Source organism: Ambystoma mexicanum, chromosome 10 (genome assembly GCF_040938575.1).
Source record: "Ambystoma mexicanum isolate Mex_15411 chromosome 10, UKY_AmexF1_1, whole genome shotgun sequence".
In the NCBI taxonomy this organism is placed as follows: Eukaryota; Metazoa; Chordata; class Amphibia; order Caudata; family Ambystomatidae; genus Ambystoma; species Ambystoma mexicanum.
The window spans coordinates 1,300,375,590-1,300,396,950 of NC_090932.1; the positions used below are offsets into that span (position 1 = coordinate 1,300,375,590).

At 44.9% G+C, this 21,361-nt stretch overlaps 1 protein-coding gene across 1 annotated transcript in view; it reads right to left on the reverse strand.

Moving 5' to 3' along the window:
• SF3A1 (splicing factor 3a subunit 1) overlaps window positions 1-21,361 on the reverse strand; it is a 429,521-nt gene that overhangs the window by 294,558 nt on the left and 113,602 nt on the right. Inside the window, exon 8 of the mRNA XM_069619306.1 lies at window positions 1,541-1,664. Coding sequence (XP_069475407.1) covers window positions 1,541-1,664 — 124 coding nt within the window. The remainder of the gene's footprint in view (window positions 1-1,540; window positions 1,665-21,361) is intronic.

The window sequence follows — 21,361 nt, forward strand, 5'->3', positions numbered from 1 at the left end:
AGAAGTCATCTGCTGCACTTTTTTTTCTACAAAAGGTACTGTGAAGTCTGAGAGAACTTACCTCTTACTGTAGAGTTGCTTGCATCTTCTACTACTCAGAAAGTTTCATCAGCTTGAGGTCCTACATTTGATTCTTCTATTCTTCAAAGACTTCTAAAACATTTTCCAAAGCTTTTCTACTTACCTACCAGAAGTGCTTCAGTCCATATAAGACTTTTGCCCATTGACTTTGGCTTAACCCGTTATACTGAATGACTCTGTTTAGGGGATCCAAAAGTATTTGCCTGCTTAAGAATATCTGTGGTCTCTTGTTTGTTCTAATAACCTTTTCCTTTTATCAACTTCTAATAGTATTCTAAATGCAAACAGTAAGATATTGATGTCCTAAGCACCCTAGCTACTGAAGTCACCTGAGGGTGTAGGTTGTGACTGTGGGCTATACCAAAAGGGTCTTTACTGATTTAGAAACGCACAGCCTGATTCATGGAATTATTTGCATGTAAACGCACATTTGCGCGCCTTTCTGCCCGAAAATCCCTGTTTGAGGTAAGGTATTATGAAATATTCGGGAAGAATGGCGCGCAAATGTGCGTTTTACACGCAAATAATTCCATGAATCAGGGCATAAGAGTGTACAGTTTTGAAGTGTATTTGTGCGTTGCTTTTATATTGCTCCCTTCTGAAGGCGGCTTATTCTAACTGACAAATGAATAATTGTTTATTCAAAAAACCTTGTGTGTAAGTGTTTATTTGAATACTTGTCACTGTGAATCTCTGTGTAACTCCTACAGCTCGCATTGACCCCTCTTGAGGTAAACCTTTGCGTTTAGCCACGCCGCCAGTCTACTGTGTCGATCCTTCATCGTTTTCTTGGAGAAGCCGAGGCAGATCTCGCACTCTCCTTTGTGGTCCAGATGAAGACAGTAGAAGCACTGAACCACAAACATCCGTAATCCGCATCTGGTGCAGAATTTGAAGAGGATCTTCCTTCCTTCTCCTAAACCACTGCTGGAGGTGCAGAGTAGGCTGATGGCCTTCTGGAAACTTTGAATAAACCTCTGACGATCCTTGCCCTTGAGGGGCACTGATTTTCACCGACAAACGGATCCCCACTGTCAGCAAATGGAGAGAAGAGCACACAGCCTCTTTTTTGACAAAAATAGAAATACAGTTTGTATGTGAAAGTGACACTGATTTTCTTTTACTGAGGATTCCCGGCCTGACGGGGAATATTCATGAGCATGTGAATCCATGCCAGACCCCATGCTGGAGAAGTGTACTATCATTGGGAACAGTAGTGATGCAAAGACTGAGTTGGCTCTGCTGTGTATGAAAACAAGGGAGATATATGCAGGAACCTAAAACGAGGACAGGTTTGGAACCGGGGGAAGAAAGACATTATAAAATGGGGTAGAGGGAAGAGGCACAATGCATGACGAAATAGGATGAGGCAGTACCTGGTGTGTTAGAAAAAGAACAGAATCAATTAAAAGGATGATGATGCGGGACGATTGATTTAGGACACAAGACAAACTTTTACCTTTGGGATCATAGTCCTTCCGAATGATGACTTGATCTGGAGTAGGTGGCAGTGGGGGTGGCATCGGTGTTTCAGGAGGCGGTGGAGCTTTTGGACCTTCCTCCTCATCATCATCATCTGACCCCTGAAGGAAAAAAAAAAAAAGGGTAAAAGCAAATACTTGAGAATCAGTTCGCTGCATCATGATGCACTCAAACATTTAAACATTTTTAATTCAACATCTGCAATTAGTGGACGAAATGTGAACTAAAGTAGAAGTATCTGCTGCAGAGTATTTTATCCACAAACTAAGTTTCCTATGTTAGGTAGGGTTTACCACAGTCAGAGTGACGGGTATAGGAAGACCTATTTTTTCATGAAATCGGGGGCTGTCCAAGTGTAACAGCATAATTTCTTTTTTGGTTGGGGAGTTGATTCTGCTGCGCCACTTTTATGGGACCCCTAGTCTGTTTTCACCCCCGCACCCCCAAACCCTGCTCTCTCCCCCGTTGGTCTGTCCTTATTTTTCTGGCCAGCCGGCTTTCTACTGAGGTCGCCCTACCACTGCCTGCAACGGTTTTCATGTCCTGTCCTATAGGTAGCTTTTACTACAGTTTTTCTAAAGTCCTACCCAGACTTCAAAAAACCCATATCTGAGGCAGAAGAACATAAGCTCCACTGTTAATATAAGGCTGTAAGACCCAAGAATGTGGTAGCATGGACAGAGCAGCCAGGCTTATCTTAGGAGGGAGAAAGGCTGTAGCTTGCTACAAAGAAATTGTAGCATACATATGGTTTGAAGAAACATTGCAACACTATGTACTGAAAAATAAAGGATTTATTTAAAAACAAGCAGACCAAGACACATCTTGGGGAAAGGTAAGTACTATCAGCATCATATAAACACAATTATAAAAACAAATCAATACTTATGGGATCCAACCTTATAACCTTATTAATAATACACTAAGTAGTGTAGGTGAGTTAAACCATTCCCATATCCGAGGATATGGAGCACAGGGAGTTTCGGGCACCTCCCTCGCTTCCTGCCCCCGCCAGACACCCTGGAGCCAGAGGCGGGCTTCACTCGTGAATCCCACCAAGGCAAAATGAACAATGGGACCAAAACTGGTTTGGCGCGCAGAATAAATCTTGAGAAGGACCTTTCCACAAAGAAATGCCGAGAAAAGAAGACCGGGGCCATTTTGAAAAAAATTGTACCCTTGGGTGCTTTAGTACACTGCGAACGCAACCCGCTGTAAAAACTCCCAATGGCAGTAAAGAGTAAACCACTGCCACCAGCCATTAATTGTAGCAAGGGTAATTGTAGCAAGGGTAGCAAACATGTTACATGAGAAACTAGATGAAGGGGATGCTAAGTAACCCCTCCAGCACCCTCCTGGCTGTCCTGGCTCCCTGAGTGACTCTCCTTTATCTCTGACTTTGTGCTCCCCCCCCCCCCCAATAAAGGGTTAATTTTACTCTGCATTGGAAGGTTTCAACAGTACTTACCAGTTTGTGAATTGTTAACCTTGGTTTTATTCCTCTCTTCTATCTTTCACACCAAACTCAGTATTGCTCTAAATGTAACAGTGATTAAATCAATGTCCACAGTGCTCTAGCTATTTAAGTCACCTGAGGGTGTAGGAAGTGTGTGTGTGCCATTCCCAATGGGTATCATCTGATTTAGAGAAACAGTGTGTTTTGAAGTGTATTGCAAGTGTTATATATATTGCTCCCTTCTGAAGAAGGATTATACAACTGACTGAAATAAATTAATAATTGTTTTATCTAAAAACCTTGAGTTTAAGTTTATTTGAATAACTGTCACTGTGCAACTCCGTCACAACATTACTGCTCACATGAGATATGCCTGGCTGCTCAGCCATACTACCAACCTGTGTAGTTCAGACTTATACCAAAGGTTGGGTCCCTATTGCCAGGAGGTCAGGGTTATTATAATGCACCCAAAGGTTCCTCCATACAATTTTGCCTAACACTTAACGACTTTGCCTAAGTTTCATAAGAAATGGAATGTCTTTAATGATTTAACAAATTACTACATTTTTCCTCTCCCTATTCTCCGATCAATGTGCCGTGCCCGTCCTCCACTGTTTGTCCTGAACCATGCAATGATTTTATTTAATATTATGACGCGTCTTATATATATTGTATGAAGTTAACTTGAACATCGATTACAATAACTATGATGTACTTCACTATTCATGCAACTAGTTGTAATGTTCACTTCTATATTCCTAACTTTCAATACAAATCAATTAACATAAGAATACAATCAGTAATTCAAGGGTAGTAGAGCCTTTCAGTCAAGCAGTGACACTCATTTATAGAAATCACATAAACCAATGTTGTTACTAGTATAGACCTTGCAACATTACTTTTTAGAACGCAATTCAGAGCTAGTAAAACAATTACTTTATAGAGGGGCTTCAAGCTACTCAATGAAACATATGAACACAACTTTTAGAATGCATCAAACAAATCAGCAACAGTAAAACCCAATTATGCTTTAAGACAGACACAACGTATTTCAAGGTAAGTAATTGACCTATTGTTACATAACTATCAGCCATCTAATAGCTAGTTATACCCAGCATACTTTTAAGAAGTGTATAATACAGTTTCAAAGGTAAGCAAGAACTTTATGAAACTATTTTAGAATAGCACCAAAGCAATTCAGGGAAGCACAACCCAGCGTTATAAGTTTAGAAGAGCAGCAGCTAATCAAAGTGAGTAAAACCTATACACTTTTAAGAGGGGCTACAAGCAACTCAAAGACAAGTATTAACTGAAAGACCGTTTTAGATCTCTATAAAGCAGATCAGGGAAAGCAAAACCCAAGTATACACTAAGAATGACAAGGTTATTCAAAGCAGGGAACCCCTATTGGGGAGCTTTTACACTCATTCAGCTAAGAATACTAAAACAGTACCAATACTTAAGGGGAAAACACCATTCAAAGTTAGTAAAGCAACATACTTTTTAGAGGGGCAGAAGGCAAATCAAAGGTAAGCATAAACTTAATGACACTTTGTAACGTCTTTCACAGAAACAGTTACCCCACTAATGATGAGGGAGCAGGTGCAAGTGGATCTAGGTCACCTGGCCTAAGCCCTGCCCACTTGGTGCCTTCCTGGTTGCCTCTCTTTTTCCCCACGTAGCAAGCCCCGCCCACCTGGTGCCTTCCCGGTTGCCGCTCTTTTCCCCCACTTAGCAAGCCCCGCCCATCTGGTGCCTTCCTGGATGCCGCTCTTTTTTGCTACTTAAGGAGCCCTCCATCCGCTTTTCCTATGCAGATGGGGAGCAGGTGCAAGTGGATCTAGGTCACCTAGCCTAAGCACCACCCAAGTTCTTAGCTCTTCCTTCCAGCTCTCAACTCTTAGATCAAGGGCAGGCGAAGAAAAGGGCTATTCCTGTTTGGACCTATTCGGACCAGGACCCCAACTCCTGCCCAGACAGTAGGTAAGTATGCACCAACATGTGTTTACTACCTCTGTCCCCACAGGCCATCGTTACCATCATCAGGCAACACCAACTTCTCCGGTGCAGGGGTGAGGACAGGTGCTCCGTGGGCACAGTAAGTTGTGCAAGTCGTTAACACTGCCTGCCTCTTGTATTTTGCTGCCCCTAGCCCCTGTTGTATGCATGTGATGCCTGTATGCTTAAACCCTTCATCCTGCTGTGTTGCCCCCTTCCCCCCCACAAGGCAGCCCTCTCCTGCTATCCCCGCCTGCATCAACAATCCCTCCCTGCCCATTGTGGGAGTTTGTATTGACACATTCTGGTGACACCATGACTGCCTTCTTGCTGATGCTTCGATTTGATTTTTGGACTCCCATCTCGAACCTAGTCCTTCTCATGCTGGACTTCCTTAAGCATCACGTAATCTTTGTGACCATGAGTCATGTTGTGCCCATCTACCACTTGAATCCTGGCTTGCACTTGCTGATCTCTTGCAACATTATGTTTTCATTTCTGACCTCTGCTACTTGATGTGCTCTCTCCACTTGCTTATGTGCTCTATAACACAGTATTTCGCTGGCTTTGCTCCTTCCTCTCTTTCAGCACACTCACTGCTTCTCAGTTTTCTCTTCCTTTCCCTGTCATTTCCCCCTCATCCCTCCCCTCACTATATTCTATGCACTTAACCTATTAGAATTGTCGCCAGACCAACTATGATAGGCTTGTTTGTTCCTCTCCCTCCCCTGCTCCCTCCCTTAGCTTTTGTCAATTTCCAGCACTACCAGAAATGTAGTCAGGCCTAGTACGATAGTTATTTTCACCTTCTTAATGTCTCAAGGCCTTTTAAGAATGTCACTGTATTTTCCCTTGCCTTGAAGCGCTTTGAAACAAGTGTGTATAGGTGCTATACAAATAAACTATCAATATCAACTTCATTAGCAAGCAAGTACTTTTACACAGGTTATACTTTCAAGACAGAATCCTTATCGGTCCTTCACTAGTCTATAGCATGCTTTTTCTCAGAGGCAGAAAGGGACCCTAGCAGTCTAGGTGCCAGCTGTACGTAGGTCAGGATAGGTTTCAGTTGCAGGAAATTCAAAGTTCCAGAGGATATCTTCTTAAAAACTATCAGCTTTAGAGTTAGTTAAAGGTGTTCAGGGACTTCACAGAAGGCTCCCTATGTCCATTCCAGCATTAGCAAACTAACAAGGGGGGTCCTGGGAGTCCCTCTGCCAGACATTAGTCCTGGTTACGAGAGACTTATGCAGAGTCTTTAGCTCACTATCTTTCACAGAGAAGAAATATCCCAAACATATCAGTATTTGTCCTGCCCTCGGGCAGTCCAGCACCGAAATGCTAGGCAATTCTCCTCTGAACACAAATACCTGTATTCTTGGTCTGGAGAATGAAGAACTGGACACTGGATGTGAACTTGCAGCAGTAGTTGGACGAGGTTTTCACAGATTCACGCGGCTGTATGGATTTGCCACCTTTTTACAGCAGACAGACAAACAAATATCGCCGGTAGGATTCTCTTCTCTCTCGGTCGATGAGGGGACTTCAGGGATTCCAATCGTGGCTCTGGAGATCCAGCAGGAGTCCACCAAAGGTTCGGACGGATTCAGGCTTCGGAAGACCATGCACCGCTCTCAGGCTTGAGATCCAAGGGTATTGCTGAACTGCATTCCAGCAAGGTCGCAGCACATCGTGGGATGGCTGAAATGCAGGTCTTGAGAATCGTGGATCTCGCGAGACTCTGGGTAGGAGTCATCACATTTGTGGTCCCCAGGTCGATTGGAAGGAAGGTTTGCATCAGGCTCCAGTTACACAGCAGACTCTCTGGTTGCTGGAAATTGTTAGAGAAGTATTTTCTTCATCTTTCTCTTCAGATTCAGCTCCACATGGTGGGTGTGCTTGCTCACGTAAATCAATGTAAAGGGGATGGAAATCCCACTTGGCTTGTTGGGAACATTAGTTGGGTATTTCTTCACCCAAGAAGAAATAGGAATTAAAAAGGAAGCCACTGCATTTAAAATGCCCTGTGCTTCCATAGTACATTACAGTCAGTCCGAAGTTACAGGAAACTATAATTTCAATTACCCACTATGGAGAGACATAAAAGGTCACCCATTAAAGAGTAAAGTACTTGGGGTGAGGAGGAAGGGGGGGGAGGGGTGGAAAGATTCTCACTCACCTAGGGACAAGGTAAAATAATTACCAAATCCAAGCAAAATGTTGTGGGGGTGACAGGTTAGGAAGATTTATCATAATTATGAAAATCTTACCCAACCGTAGCCGTTATGGCTCATGATATGATATGGCATTTATAACGCACCTATACACAAATGTTTCAAGGCACGATGAGGCAAGGGAGGGGGAACAGAGGGAAGACAGACAACGATCCTACTAGGCCAGGTGTCATTCAGATCGTGCAAGTGCATGGGGAGGGGTGAAGTGCAGTACATGGGATAAACAAAAAGTTCAGCCAGCTGGTGGTAAGTGCAGACATCAGGTGTCAAGTGCTGGTAGTGGAACTGTAGGGATACAGAACACAGTCCCCAAGTGCAGGGGTTGGCAGGAAGGCAGTGCAGGTGTGCAACTGGTGGGGGAGGGGACCTGGGCCCGAGATCAGAGAGTGGGCAGGTAACCAGTGCAGTTTCAGATTCAGCCAGGAAGTCAGCAGGGGAGAGGAGGAGAAAAAGTAGAAGCAAAGAGGTTTTGCGGTGCTTCCGGAACTGGAGATGATTCTCCTCAAGTTTCAGGGAGGCTGTTCCAGAGGGAGGCCCCAGCCGAGGAAAGGTCTCTATCACCAACTCGTTGCTTGGAGAAGCGACTGACCCTGAGGGAGCAGCAGGAGGATGAGCGAAGAGCTCGAGAAGGAAAATATTTAGGAAGAGAGCTGAAGGTATTGAGGTCCCAGTCACCAGAAGGCCTTGTGGACAATGCAGAGGGTTTTGAACTCAATCCTCGCAGCCACTGGGAGCCAGTGAAGAGATTTCAGTCCTGGAGAGATACGATCCCTGGGCTTGAGGCCAAGGACAAGTCTCGCAGTCCTGTTCTGGATGTGTTGTAGAGGGCGGAGAGTAGAAGCAGGCAGATTTAGAAAGAGGCTGTTGCAATAGTTCAGCCTAGAGAGAACCAGAGCTCTTCAGACAGTGATCTTATGTGGGAAGGAGAGGAAAGGAAGAATACCCCTGAGGAGGTGCAGCTGGTAGTGTGACTTCTTGGAGACAGAGATGTGAGGAGAGAAGGAGTGTGGAGTCGAAGATGACCCTGAGTTTTTTGCCTCATAGGACGGGGTTGCTTTTTAAGCACCCCATCTTGGTCCTAGGGTGAGGATATACCCTCTAATAACATATAGTAGGCTGGTGGCAGCTATAACTTAGTTTCGGCTTCACCAGAGTGTAATATGTTTTGCAATATTAGTAGGCCAATGCAACTTTATGGTAACCATTGGGGTACCAATGAGGCAGGCCTAAAATGGCCATTGTGCTCACATGGGCTTACTAAGCCTAGCCCTGCGCACTGAAGTTGCTTGGGTTGGTTCAGACATGTCCCTAGCCATGTGATAAACCAAATGTCCTATTTTCGGCATTGTATGGTAACCTTTTAGGGCCCCTTAACCTTTTGCCTCACTTCTTATTTTGTGGTTCCTTGATCTCTTTTTGGTGGCCAGTGTGAGGGGTACAGCAGTGAGAGATCGACAAGTGGCATTTCTGTTGCTACAGACTTATTTAAAGGAAAATAGCGTTGAGGGAAGGCCTCACTAGCCCCAATGCCAAAAGTGGTTTCCCTGCCTCAACATAAATGTTAATGGGTCGGTCAGGAGGTCCAAAATAAAGATAAGTCCACCAGTGTGTCAAAACCCTAACTCTAGCCCTCACACTAACAACTCAATAAAAAGGTGGCCTGGGAAGTGGCCCTTTACACCTGGGAAGAATCTTGTATCCAGTGCCTGACCGGACCAGTGATTGCAGGAATACGTGCTACAATATTTTTTTTTTCCCAACATCTTAAACGCCGACTGTACGTGGATTACGTTCTACTCATCTTTGTACTTTTGTTTTTGGACTATTAACCACGTAATACACTGATATTTTTTTTTTTCTATACTTCTCTAGTGGCCACGCCTCCAAACAACATAGCCCACAAAGTGGCCTGGGAAGTGGCCCGTTACGCCTGTTGCAACGGCTTGCAGGCACTAATTGATGGAACTATTTTCTATTTTCTTGTTTTTTTCTATTTTGTCTTTTTGGCTTTGTTTGGAATGATTGGTTTTCTTATGAGTCTAATATGCTGTGGACATTACTAATGGCATATTGACATTAATTAATCTTGTTCTTGTAGTACTGTATGAAAGAGCTTGCTCCTGTGGAACTTTTCACCGTTGTTGACAATGCAGTCGGGACCCCGCACACGGAGTGTGAAGTTGCAGAGGGCGCGGATGTACGATATACTATCCACACCCCTTGTCTTCACTCCAGTAAGGGGTACAATGAGGATGGCTCAAACAATGCCATTACCACTGTCACCTCCAGAAATCAGCGATTCGCTGATGTAAGAACAAGAGGTAATGGCCCATTCTTATAGAATCTGGCGAAATGGTGACTGCAGAAAAAGATGATACGAACAGGGGGGCGCCTATCAGGGTTGGAAGAGAAATTGGGGTGCTAATTGATCACTCCTTCAGGAAATGGGGTCACAGGAGGCTGTACCCTTAAAACAGTCTAACTTTGGTCATTTGGGGTCAGAAACCCAGGGCAGGATTCAGAAGGTCTCGCCTCTATATTGCCTTCAGCAAAAGGATTAAATCAGATACCCCCTGTTAGGCAGAGTTCGTATGCAGTACCCCTTGGGACCACTACACACAACTAGGACTACAGGTGTAAGCAAAACCAACCTTTGGTATAAGTCTGTCCTACACAGTTTTTGGTAGCAGAGCTAAGCAGTCAGGCGTATCTCAAGAGGGAATGGGAGCCTGTAATGAGGTTACACAGAGGTCTACAATTACAAGTATTCAAAGACTCTTACACTCAAGGTGTCTTGATAAAACACGTATACATTTATTTCACAGTCAGTTAGAAAACATTCAATAGAAGGAGGCAACATAGATCGCACAAAGATACTTCAGTGCTAGATACTATAAGATTTTGAGGCATTTAACTACTTTGAAGGAGGAGCAAAATGCCATTCCGAGTACTTTGAAGTAGGAGCGAAAAGGCATAGGTTAATAAAAGAACGGTTACAAGTATTCCTAGACAGCGCAAATGTTTTGAGTTCACCAGAGGAGGTGATTCAATGCAATAGGTTAGGCCAAAGTCAATGGGCTAAAGTCTTGAATAGGATAAAGCAGTTCTGGTCGTTAACAGAAAAGTATTTGCCAAAGTTCTCAGAAGTAGTTTGTAAAAGAAAGAATCATATGTTGGGTCACAAGATGACTAAGCCTGCAAGTTGCTATAGTTCCAAGCCCTTTCGCAGTGAGAGGTAAGTTCTCTCCATCGGGTTTTCACAGTACCTTACAATGAAGAAAAAGATGCAGCTGAAGACTTCTGTTCCTGGCAGTTCCTGTAGATCTCGCTGTTCCTGAGCCTCAGTCATGGTGACAAGGGGGAGGACGTCAGGGGACTCCTGCACTGCACAGCGACTGGTCCAAAAGCTGGCAAATGTCAATTCTTCGGTTCTGGTAGCTGTAGAAAAGCACACAAACTGGTGTCCCTCTCCCTGGTTATTCGGTTTCCTGCAGCACTCTGAGGAAAATACAACCAGCTCCGAGCATGGTATACAGGTGGCTTACGAGTTGATTGGTCCCACCAACTCAAAGGGAGAAGTCGCCCTGGCAGGGCTTCTCTGTTGAGATGAACTTGGCAATTCGGACCTGCAGCAGGGCTTCACCGGGCAAACCAACGGTCCAGGAGTTGCAGCAGCCGTCCTCTTCCAGCTCATCTTCGGTTCTTTTGTTCCAGTGGTCGACTCTGCCTTCCAAGCAAAGTGACTCGCCTTTTATCCAGTTTCCCCCCATTCATTCCAGCCTGGCTGCCACTCACCCAGCAGGGTGGCTGTCCCTGCCGGACAGTCAGCCAGCCAATCACCACAGAGTGCATTTGGGTCTCCTAGGAGACTAAACACAGGGAGTTTAGGGCACCTCCCTCACTTCCTGCCCACCCCAGACACTCTGGCACCAGAGGCGGTTTTCAGTCCTGAAGCCCGCCAAAGGCGTAGGAAGAAAGGTACCAAACCTGGTTTGGCGCGCAGAGACAAACTTTAGAAGGACCTTTCCAAAAAGAAATGGCGAAAAAAGAAGACTCGGACCTGTTAAAACAAAGGGGGGCTCAGACGCAATCTTGAAAAACATGGCTCCCGCGATTTAATGCTACCGGTGTTCGCGGTCAAGATAAATCATAGTAGTTCGTTATAAAACCACTGCCACCAGCCATTTCGAGAGGAAAGGGTAGCATTTGACTGCTATGCGAGTTTCTAGACATAGGGGATACTAAGTAACCCCTCCATCACTTTATTGTAAGATAGGGTGTGCTGGGTCTAGGATTTTGGAAAAGACTAGTAATGTCAATTTCACTTTACATTCTCTGGGAAACCGTTTATCCCAGAGAAGGTATTTAAACCTTGGGAGAGCCTAAAAGGCTTCCCTGTGCCACTGCACTGAGGGTGCTGTGTGACACATGAAAAGATGCCGCCTACGGAGTGGTCTAAAAACTGCATAATCAAAGAACACAAGTAAAAAACACACATCAAAATACATGAGAGTGTGGGAAAAAAGGCTCACACTCTCTCCAGGTAAATAAAATCAAGTCCTCAAAATCCTGAAAAGTTGCTGGGGGTCTCTTAAGGTGAAAGGAAGAATTCTCAAGAATGTGCTAATTCCCAACACCACCTAAACTGGATTCCCCAAAACATTTGAAAGCAACTGAAATATCAAATAAGATGGTGAAAGACAAGATCCCAATCACAACTGCTGTGTAACAAAATATTTCTTCTTCCTCTACCTTAAAGGAATAGTGCGCTCAAAAATATTATTGTCCCAACAGATGGGCAATAATGAAAAACATGCATTAAACATAATTTTAATGAAAGTTCCTATGTAAACATTTGAGGAAACGAGGCTCAAAGAGTTTACATGGGAGCATCCATTTTGCCATTTCAGGCAGCCTGCTCAGCTCATGTTAAGGTCTGCCCAGGCAACACTAAACAAGCAGCAAAAGCCCCCTACTGGGAGCTTTTGCTTACTGCAGCCAGAGCAGAGCTGCATGAGCTGAGGGGGCTGCCTTCACTTTCATTTTACGTTTTCGCTGCTCCCCAAGCCTAGGGAAGCACAGAAAATATAAAATGAATGTGAAAAAAGAAAAGGCGTAGCGATTATAAATACAACGTTGTTGTATTTCTGATTGCCGTGGTTGCTGCGGCGGCTTTTGCTTCGAGTCTCCTGGGCTCCCCCAGGTCGGGGGAGTCCAGGAGACTCCAAGCGAAAGTCGCCGCAGTCAGAAATACAACGTTGTATTTCTAAATGCTGCGGTTTACTTTCTACGTTTCTCGGGCTCCGAGAAACATAGAAAGAAAACCGCTGCATTTTCAAATAAAACAACATTGTATTTTGGTTTGCTGTGGCTTCAGCTTTGAGTCTCCCTTGGCTTCCTTGGGTCGTGGGAGCCCAGGAGACTCAAAGCTGAAGCCACAACAAACAAATACAACATTATAAATGCTGCGGTTTTCTTTCTAAGTTAGAAAGAAAACCGCAGCATTTATTTTGCAGTGCTTTAAAAAAAAAATTAAATGTAAAGCACTTACCAGCAGCACGTTGTGTTAATCTTTGCTCTCTGGCAATAATGAAGCAAAAGCCACCTGCTGGTAGCTTGTGTATTACAGCTGGCTGGTTTCTTGCTTCATTAGTGCCGAATGGGCAGAAATTAACAAGCACAGGAGGCTCATCCTTTTCACAAAACGGATGCCTCCTAGTGCTTGAAATTTTTGAGTTTGAGCCTCATTTGCTCAAAACTCTACATAGGATTTTGTTTAAAAATATTTTGTATATACATTTTTGATAATGGACCATCTTTTTAACCAATAACATTTTTGCTAACACTATCCATTTAAACACAGCTTAGTAAAAAAAAAAAACTGGGGACAAAAAACATTCAGGCAAACAATACTTTTCAATGAAAAAAAAAAAAAAGGGGTAAATAAAATGTCCCGGAGGAACTAGAGATTCCTAGTAAGAGAAGAACAAGGGGGATACAGATACGTTTGGGGGAGGGTTGGATTGCCGAGTCGGAATCTGAATCCCTGATTGATAAGGGGGAATGTGAACTGGCCAAAAACACGTTAACGGAGGAAATGACCGATAAAAGTACAACAATGAAAAAAACAAGAAAAGAGAAACTGACAAAAAAGAATGTGACCGCAACAAGCATGGTGGATAGACATAGCTTTCAGCAAAATGAGATGGCGAGTGACATATAGAGGGGTGATGAAGCTGTGTACCAGCTCTTTAGATGTATACATCTAATCAGACTACTTCCCCAATGTTCATAGAGACAAACAGCAAGGGACCGAGTGTTTCAAATATCGGTCCAACCACCTTTCAGGAGGTTTTGTAATGAACAGATGGGACTAATACCTTTGCCTAAGGTTATCCAGTAATCCGACTCAACGGCTAAAGAAGTTGTGGTAAAGATACTGGCAGTTCTGCCGGATAATGCCATAGTGGATAAGATTGGGGTAGATCCATCACGGCCTACTGGAGAAAATCCGAACTTGTAGGCCATCATTAAATCCACGATAGAGAGGATGATGGTACAACACGATACACACAGGGCTCGCCCCCTCTCACCTAAGTTCGACCAGCCTCATATGCCAGCTGAAGGGGAGAAGGGGGGGGCAGGCGGGTGAAGGAAATGTGGGAATTCCAGTCCGGCCTAAAAGTAATGCCTTGACACTAGGGCAGGAGGGGTTAATAAATACTTAAACGATGGAGAAGAAACCTCCCGACATGGGTCTGAATGAGACACTACAAGACATAGCAAACCTTGAGCCACAAGGTACAAAAAGGTACCCCAAAGTAACACCACAGGGACAGACCATCCACAGGGGGAAGTCATGTACGGGAGAACACAAGAGAAAGTAAACTCTGAGGCCTTTACATACCAGCCTCCCATTTCAATATTTCAAAGACTTAAAATCAGTTTGATGGCGAACATCCACCTTTCCAGACAACCCGAGCATTATGCTAGATTACTTATTTGATCATGGGGGACCTCCTTCCTTTAACAGACTAAAGGGTTCTTTCATTACTAAATAAATACCGGCACTCAGGCTTTTGTCCTCGGCAGACATAAAATTGATTCATTTCATACATCCTGAGCGTTATGATCACGTGAGATTAGTATTTCACTCACTAGAAGTGTATGAAGCGGTCTTGCTGGAAATTTCTCAATTCAACCATCTAGGATATGATATCCTCATATTTAGTCCGGGTGCACTAATAATTAACCAGGCAGATAAAGCTCAAGAGGTCAGGAGAGACACTTATGAACAGAGGTGTTAGCAGGGATCAGGTGGGAACATTAACAGTGAAGAAAAACATAGCTGGAGATGGTTGGCTCTATCTTTAAGAGACTCATCTCCCAGCTAAAATCTCTCCAAAGAAATCTTTAACAGGGGGACACAAATTAAGGATATTGTTTAGATCACATGGAATTTGAGAGGCAGGTCTTATTTATCCTCCTCTACCAATTTGTGTTCATATTTAAAAGAAATGTAACATTCTTTGTATTCAGGAAACTAGGACGGTAAAAGAACATTACTTTGACAGCTTTGACTGTTTCCAGCTGGCAGTAAGGGACAAAAGAGGCCGCCCATTAGGTGGTCTCCTGATAGCATTGAGGATCGAAGAGGGTTGGAAAATTGTAGAGGCCATTTCCCCAATTAGGGATGTCTTAGCATCATTGGTGATTGAAATAAAAGTAGGACAACCACTATATAGTCTTGTCCTGAACATATACTGGAATCCTCTGTATGATTTTCTGATGACTATTGAAATGATAAATGAATACTTAACAGAAATATCAATGAAATATAATGGTATTCATATGGTCGTTGGTGGCGACTTTAATGCCGAGATTCCAAGAGGTTGTAGTATGGCTCAAGGCCTAGAAGCGGAATTAGGAGTACTCACTATCCCTTGGGGTACTACCAGGAAGAACTCAGAGGGCCACATTTGGGAAAACTTGTTATTGAACTGGGGTTTATACCATGTGAGCTCTATTCTAAGTCGGGATATTAACCCACATACTTGGACAGATGGACATAGGACATCCATCATTGACCACGTCTTTCTGTCACAATGATTATTTGATGCATGTTCCAAATTCACGATTAAAGAGGCATTTGGGAGTGACCACTGTCTATTGGAGGTGGTGATGAAAGTAGAAATGGATATGTCCTCTCAACTATACATCTCCCTATTCCCCGAAGTAAATATCTCAAAAAATAGAATTTCTTGGCACAAAGGGAACGTTGGCAAGATAAATATGGTATTAGTGGCAGACTTCCATACATGCTCGATGGCACAGAGGACTCTTAAATTCACCCACACTAGTTTCTCTGATTACATAAGGAATTTCATTAACAGATCAACTAAAGCGAGACTCCCTATATTGGTCAAACCAAACCATCGACCTACATTTGACCCGTTGGTCAAATCACGTAAGAATATCTGTAAAAAGGAGATCCGAACCTTATTGCGTAGTTCCTTTGATTGGGAATTGAAGAATTTAGGCATTCGTCGTCTTAAAGAAGTTGAAAAACTGGTTGAAAAATCATAAGAAACATATGTTACAATCTGATAATGAGGCTATGTTAATGGCCCTGAAAGATGGGACCGCAAGACGATTTTGGTACTTAATAAATAATCTTGAATCTTGTCACGTCTCGGCACTAACTAATTGCCTCTCCCCACAATATATATTCTAGTCTTCTGGGCACTTAATATGCAGAAAGACATATCACTCGCCCCAGTATTGCCATTTTAAGAAATGAAAATTGGGGGAGAGGGGGGGCACCTTCTCAGTAGCAGAAATAACCCCGCAAATACAAAAATCAAGCTGTTCGAGCTACAGGCCCCATTGACCTAGGGAACATCATCTTTAAAGCCAATCCTGAGCTATGGACAAAATCTTTATCAATGCGGTTTTCAGATATTATTCACACGAGGCAAATTCCAGACTCATGGCATCTATCATATACTATATCAGTTTACAAGAAAGGGGATGGGGACTTACCGTCAAATTATAGACCAATTGCAGTAATGGACCCGGACTCAGATATTTGCGGGTTTAATTCTGGCACAGGTGGTGAATTGGTTAGATTCTAATTCTATATTATCCAACCAACAGTTTGGTTTTCGTAAAAATATGGGGACAGAGATTGGTGGTTTGGTAGTTACGTTAATGCAAGAAATGGCCTGGCAAAGACAAGGAATACCTATATACATGGCAGCAAAGGACCTTTCCCTTGCATTTGATTTAGTGGACCGAGTTCTTCTATGGTCCAAACTTCTTCGATTAGGAATGCCTCATCGACTATTAGCCATACTTTCACATCTGCATGTGGGATCTCTAGGCCAGGTCTGATTGAATAGAGACGGCCTTCTTTCTGACCCGATTAAATCTGGGAATGGTCTAGGCAAGGTTGTATATTTGCCCCAACCCTTTTTATTTTATATGTTTCAGATGTTGGAATAGTTTTAGATACTGTATTTTTGATCTCTCCAAAGATGGAGGGCCTGAACATCAATTGGTGTGCGTATGCAGATGATTTTCTTTTAATAGACAGCACACCAATAGGCCTACAACAGAAAATAAAAGCTTTCGCCAATTCCTTGAATCAGAATGCCTTAATAGTAAATGAAAAGAAATCTATCATTCAATTGACTACCAGAAAGAAACCACTGGCGGTGAGTTGCTTTTCTGAATAATAAAAAATTGGCAATTCATAGATCATTGCAGTATCTGGATTTTCCAATATTTGATCGGCCAGGGAAAAATGCATACTGGTATTTCTTGCTAGCAAAGACATGTCTTATTTCTCAAATGTAAAAAGTACAACAAAATTGTGTAAATTCTCACTGTTACCACTCATTCATTTTTAAAGATTAAAGGCAATTCCTAAACGATGTTACGGCTTACAATCGTCCCCTGCTGGGGTGCAGAAGGCTCTTCATAAGTTAGAAGCAAAAATGTAGAGATCATTACTCTTCTGGTTGCCTAAATGCATCCCTACGGATGCCTTACGATATGAATTGGGTCTGCAATCCCTTGCCAGTTAGTAGAATGGAAGAGAATATCTTTATTCAGGAAGTTGACGCTGGGAAGAGGGCATAGTTTATATGTGGAATTCGGTACCAAATTGAGAACTGGTAATCCTGATTCCAAGTGGTTATTATCCCGGCAGGCTGCATGTGTAAGTTCCCTGGATAAAGTGGATCAATCAATAGACGCTTTACGTGATAAACCTGTACGTGTTAAGCGTCTACTTCAGAATTTTGACTGGACATATACAATGGGCAGGGTAAAAAAAAGACAATGCTATACCATCACGTGGTCTCTAATTGGAAGCTGTTGGGGTCAGCAGAATTACATCTAAAGCGATTTCCAGGCACAAGTTAATAGAATAGATCACAAATACTTTCTTAAGCAGTAGAAATAGTTTCAGTTCACTAGAGGACTCGATTCGGTTCAATAGGCCTAGGCCAAAGTGAATGGACTAGTGTCTTGGATAGGAAAGAGCAGTTCTTGTAGTAAACGGTAAAGTCTTTGCTAAAGTTCTCAGAAGTAGTTTGTACGAAAAAGAATCATATGTTGGGTCACAAGCTGATAGGCCTGCAAGTTGGGAAAGTTTCATAAACTTTCACTGTCAGAGGTAAGTTCTCTCAATTGGGTTGGCACAGTACCTTAATATGAAGAAAAGATGCAGCTGAAGACGTTGGTTCCTGGCAGTTCCTGCAGATCTCGCTGTTCCTGAGCCTCAGTCGTGGGGACAAGAGGGAGGACGTCGGGGGAATCCTGCACTGCATGGGGACTAGTCAAACAAGGTGGCAAAATGGAAGATCTTCGGTTCGAGTAGCTGTCATCAAGCATACAAGCTAGTGTCCTTCCCCCCTGGTTAATCCTAACCAGCTCTGAGAATGGTATCCAGGTGATTTATGAGTTTATTGGTCCCACCAACTCAAAAATAAGTCGTCGTCCTTGAAGGGGCTTCTCTGTCGAGATGAACTTGGCAATTTGGACCTGTAGCAGGGCTTCACCGGGCAAACCAACAGCTCGTCTTCGGTTCTTTCTTTCCAGTGGTCGACTGCTTTCCATTCCAACAGACTTGCCTTTTAAACAGTTTTCTCCCTTTCATTCCAGCCTAGCTGTCACTCACCCAGCAGGGTGGCTGTCGTTGCCGGACAGTCAGCCAGCCAATCATACCAGACTGCATTTGTGTCTCCTAGGAGACTAAGCACAGGGAGTTTTGGGCACCTCCCTCACTTCCTGTCCACCCCAGACACGCAGGCGCTAGAGGCGGTCTCCAGTCCTGAAGCCCACCAAAGGCATACGAAAAAAGGGACCAAACCTGGTTTGGCGTGCACAGACCTCTAGAAGGACTTTTCCAAAAAGAAATGCGGAAAAAAGAAGACTGGGACCTGTTTAAACAAAGGGGCTTAAGGCGCCATCTTAAAAAACATGGTTCCCGCAATTGTTAGCTACCGGTGTTCGTGGTCGGGAAAAATCATGGTAGTTCGTTGTAAAACCACTGCCACCAGCCATTTCGAAAGAAGGGTAGCATTTGAATGCTACATGTGTTTCTAGACACAGGGGATACTAGGTAACCCCTCCAGCACTCTATAGGAAGATAGTGGGGACCTGCATTTAACCGTTTGGGAAGTCTAAAAAGACATCCCTGTGTCACTGCACTGAGGGTGCTGTGTAACACGCATGAGAAGATGATGCTTATGGAGTTATCTAAAACTCCATAATCAAACACCACAAGAGTAAAACGCACATCAAAATACCTGAGAGTGGGGGAAAAAAGGCTCACTCTTTCCAGACAAAAAAAATCAAGTCCTCAAAATCCAGCAGAGTTGCTGGGGGTCTCGAAGGTGAAGGGAATTAGCACATTTATGAGTATTCTCCCTAACAGCAACTCCTGGTCCCAAATGTCATCCAAGAGCGGGATCGAAAGTACGGTGGCAAGGAGGAGGGGGGGGGGTGAACTCTCCTCTTCTTGGATGGTGGTTCCTCCGATGTTACCGGTGCTGTGGGTGGGGCCGTCGCCGCAAGAGGCTTCTTCGTCCAGATCTCCGAGCATAGGGTAAGTAGAGTAGTGAGAATGTCCACCAAGATATCCCCAGGTGGCTGTGGTGACGGAGGCGAGGGCATTTGCGGATCAGGCAGGTCCTCCAAGCCCTCAACGCCCTGTTGCTCCTCATCGGTCTCCTCATCGTCACCTTCGTCGTCGCCCTCGTCAGGATACTTCTTGTAGGGCCTGCTCTCGACGCATCATTCCTCCTGGGAGGTCTGGAGGTTGATAAGCTCCTCCTCTGACGAGTTATCCGTGCCCTGGAGTGCTACTGTGCCCCCCCCTTCTCTGCAACCAAGGGAGACTTTTGGTGAAATGATAGGCATCACCTTCTCCGGTGAGGGGCTGAACAGAGGACTCCCTCCTGGCAGGCAGGGATACTCTTGCCATCGGGGTCGTGCCCTGCGGATCAGCCTCAGCAGCCTTTGCGAGGGACACCACCACTCCTTCGATGGAAGGTTGGGCCTTCGTCAGATGTACCTGGGCCGTCACGGCCTTGGTTGAGCCCGAGCCCTTCACCTTAGGGGGAGGATCTGAGTCCCGCTCCCCCTTGGCCTTCTCTGTAGGGCCTGTCTGGGTCTTCTCCAAGAGCTTGCCTGGATGGTTCGACTTCCACTTCTTTGAAGATCCTGAGCGTTGGCTTGTGGTCGAAGGCGCTGGATACGCTGTACCCGCCATGGAGCCCATCGCAGCGGTGCTCCCGGTGGCAGTGGACTTGCGGTGCTCAGCCTTATGTTGGGCCCCCACGTGAGGGGCGCCTCAAAAGGTCTTAGAAGACCGCTCAGCTTTCTTTTTCTGGGCAGGGGAGGCATGCTGCCGGGTCTCACCCAGAGCAGGGGCCTTGGCCTGCAGCCTCTCGTTGAGACGCCTGCGCCGATCGTTCAGCGTGCGGGGTACCATCTCCTTTCCGAGGCTCCAAAAGAGTGACCACTTTGTAAGGAACCCAAGGATTTAGCGGTTTCTGTATCCTCTTTCATCCCTTCAGAGCCTCACCTGTTTTTTCGCCGAACAAGTGTTCACCTTCACAGGGCATGTCGATGACTTTATATTGGATCGCCGGGCAAGAGACTGTGCACTTCAACCAGGTCTGCCGCCAGAGCCCCACTCAATTATTAATCCGTTTAAAACCAGACTTCGCCAGGTCCACAACAATATTGATGCTGGGGTTAAGAGGCCTCCTCCCCCACTCGTACAAACAGCATTGTTTCCTTTCAGTGTTGCTCCGGCAGATGTTCCAGAATCAGGGCCAGCCGACGCCACATTTCATTATCAGATCTGGCCATAAACGCCAAGGAATTTGCAGCCTTCAAAGTACCGTGAAGACCTTTTTACTAAAAGCGTCCTGCTTCCTGGCCTCACTTTCCGGAGGCATCACACATGTTGGGTCCTGGCTTTACGACTGCCCGCCGCCGACACCACGGACTCTGGCGTGGGCTGTGACACCAGGCATCTAGCGGTAGACTCCGGAGCCTTGAACTTCTTTTCAAGGCGACCTTTCACCGCCAGCTCTGAAAACAGGTGGCGCATCGTGCGCAGACCCTCCTGCCACAAGTGGTCATGTATCAGCACAGAGAAGACTGCCTTCCTCCGCTTGCCCATATGGTCGAAGAGGAAGCAGTCCTTACGTTCCTCTTCAGGTGGCAGCCCAAACTCCAGACAGGCTTTCGACTTAATAGCGTGGAACGCCCCAATATCATCCAGAGGCGATGGCTGAGCCGGATTACGGGGCTGCTCCACCGCCACATCCGTGTCCCACGCGTCATCCCTCGTCGGCGACGACACAGTAGACAGGGTGTCTCCTGGCACACTCAAGGTCCGAATCAGGTAGCTAGCCGTCTTAGGATGAGACCGTAACGACCCAACCCCACCAGCAACGGCAAGGGCACCCGTGCTGGAGGAGACTTCATAGGCGCCTCACCAGGCAACCCCTCGACCACCAGCACCGCCGGCTTGGGGAAGGCAACCTTGCATACAGCTGCTCCAACAAAGATTGAAGCGTAGACAGTA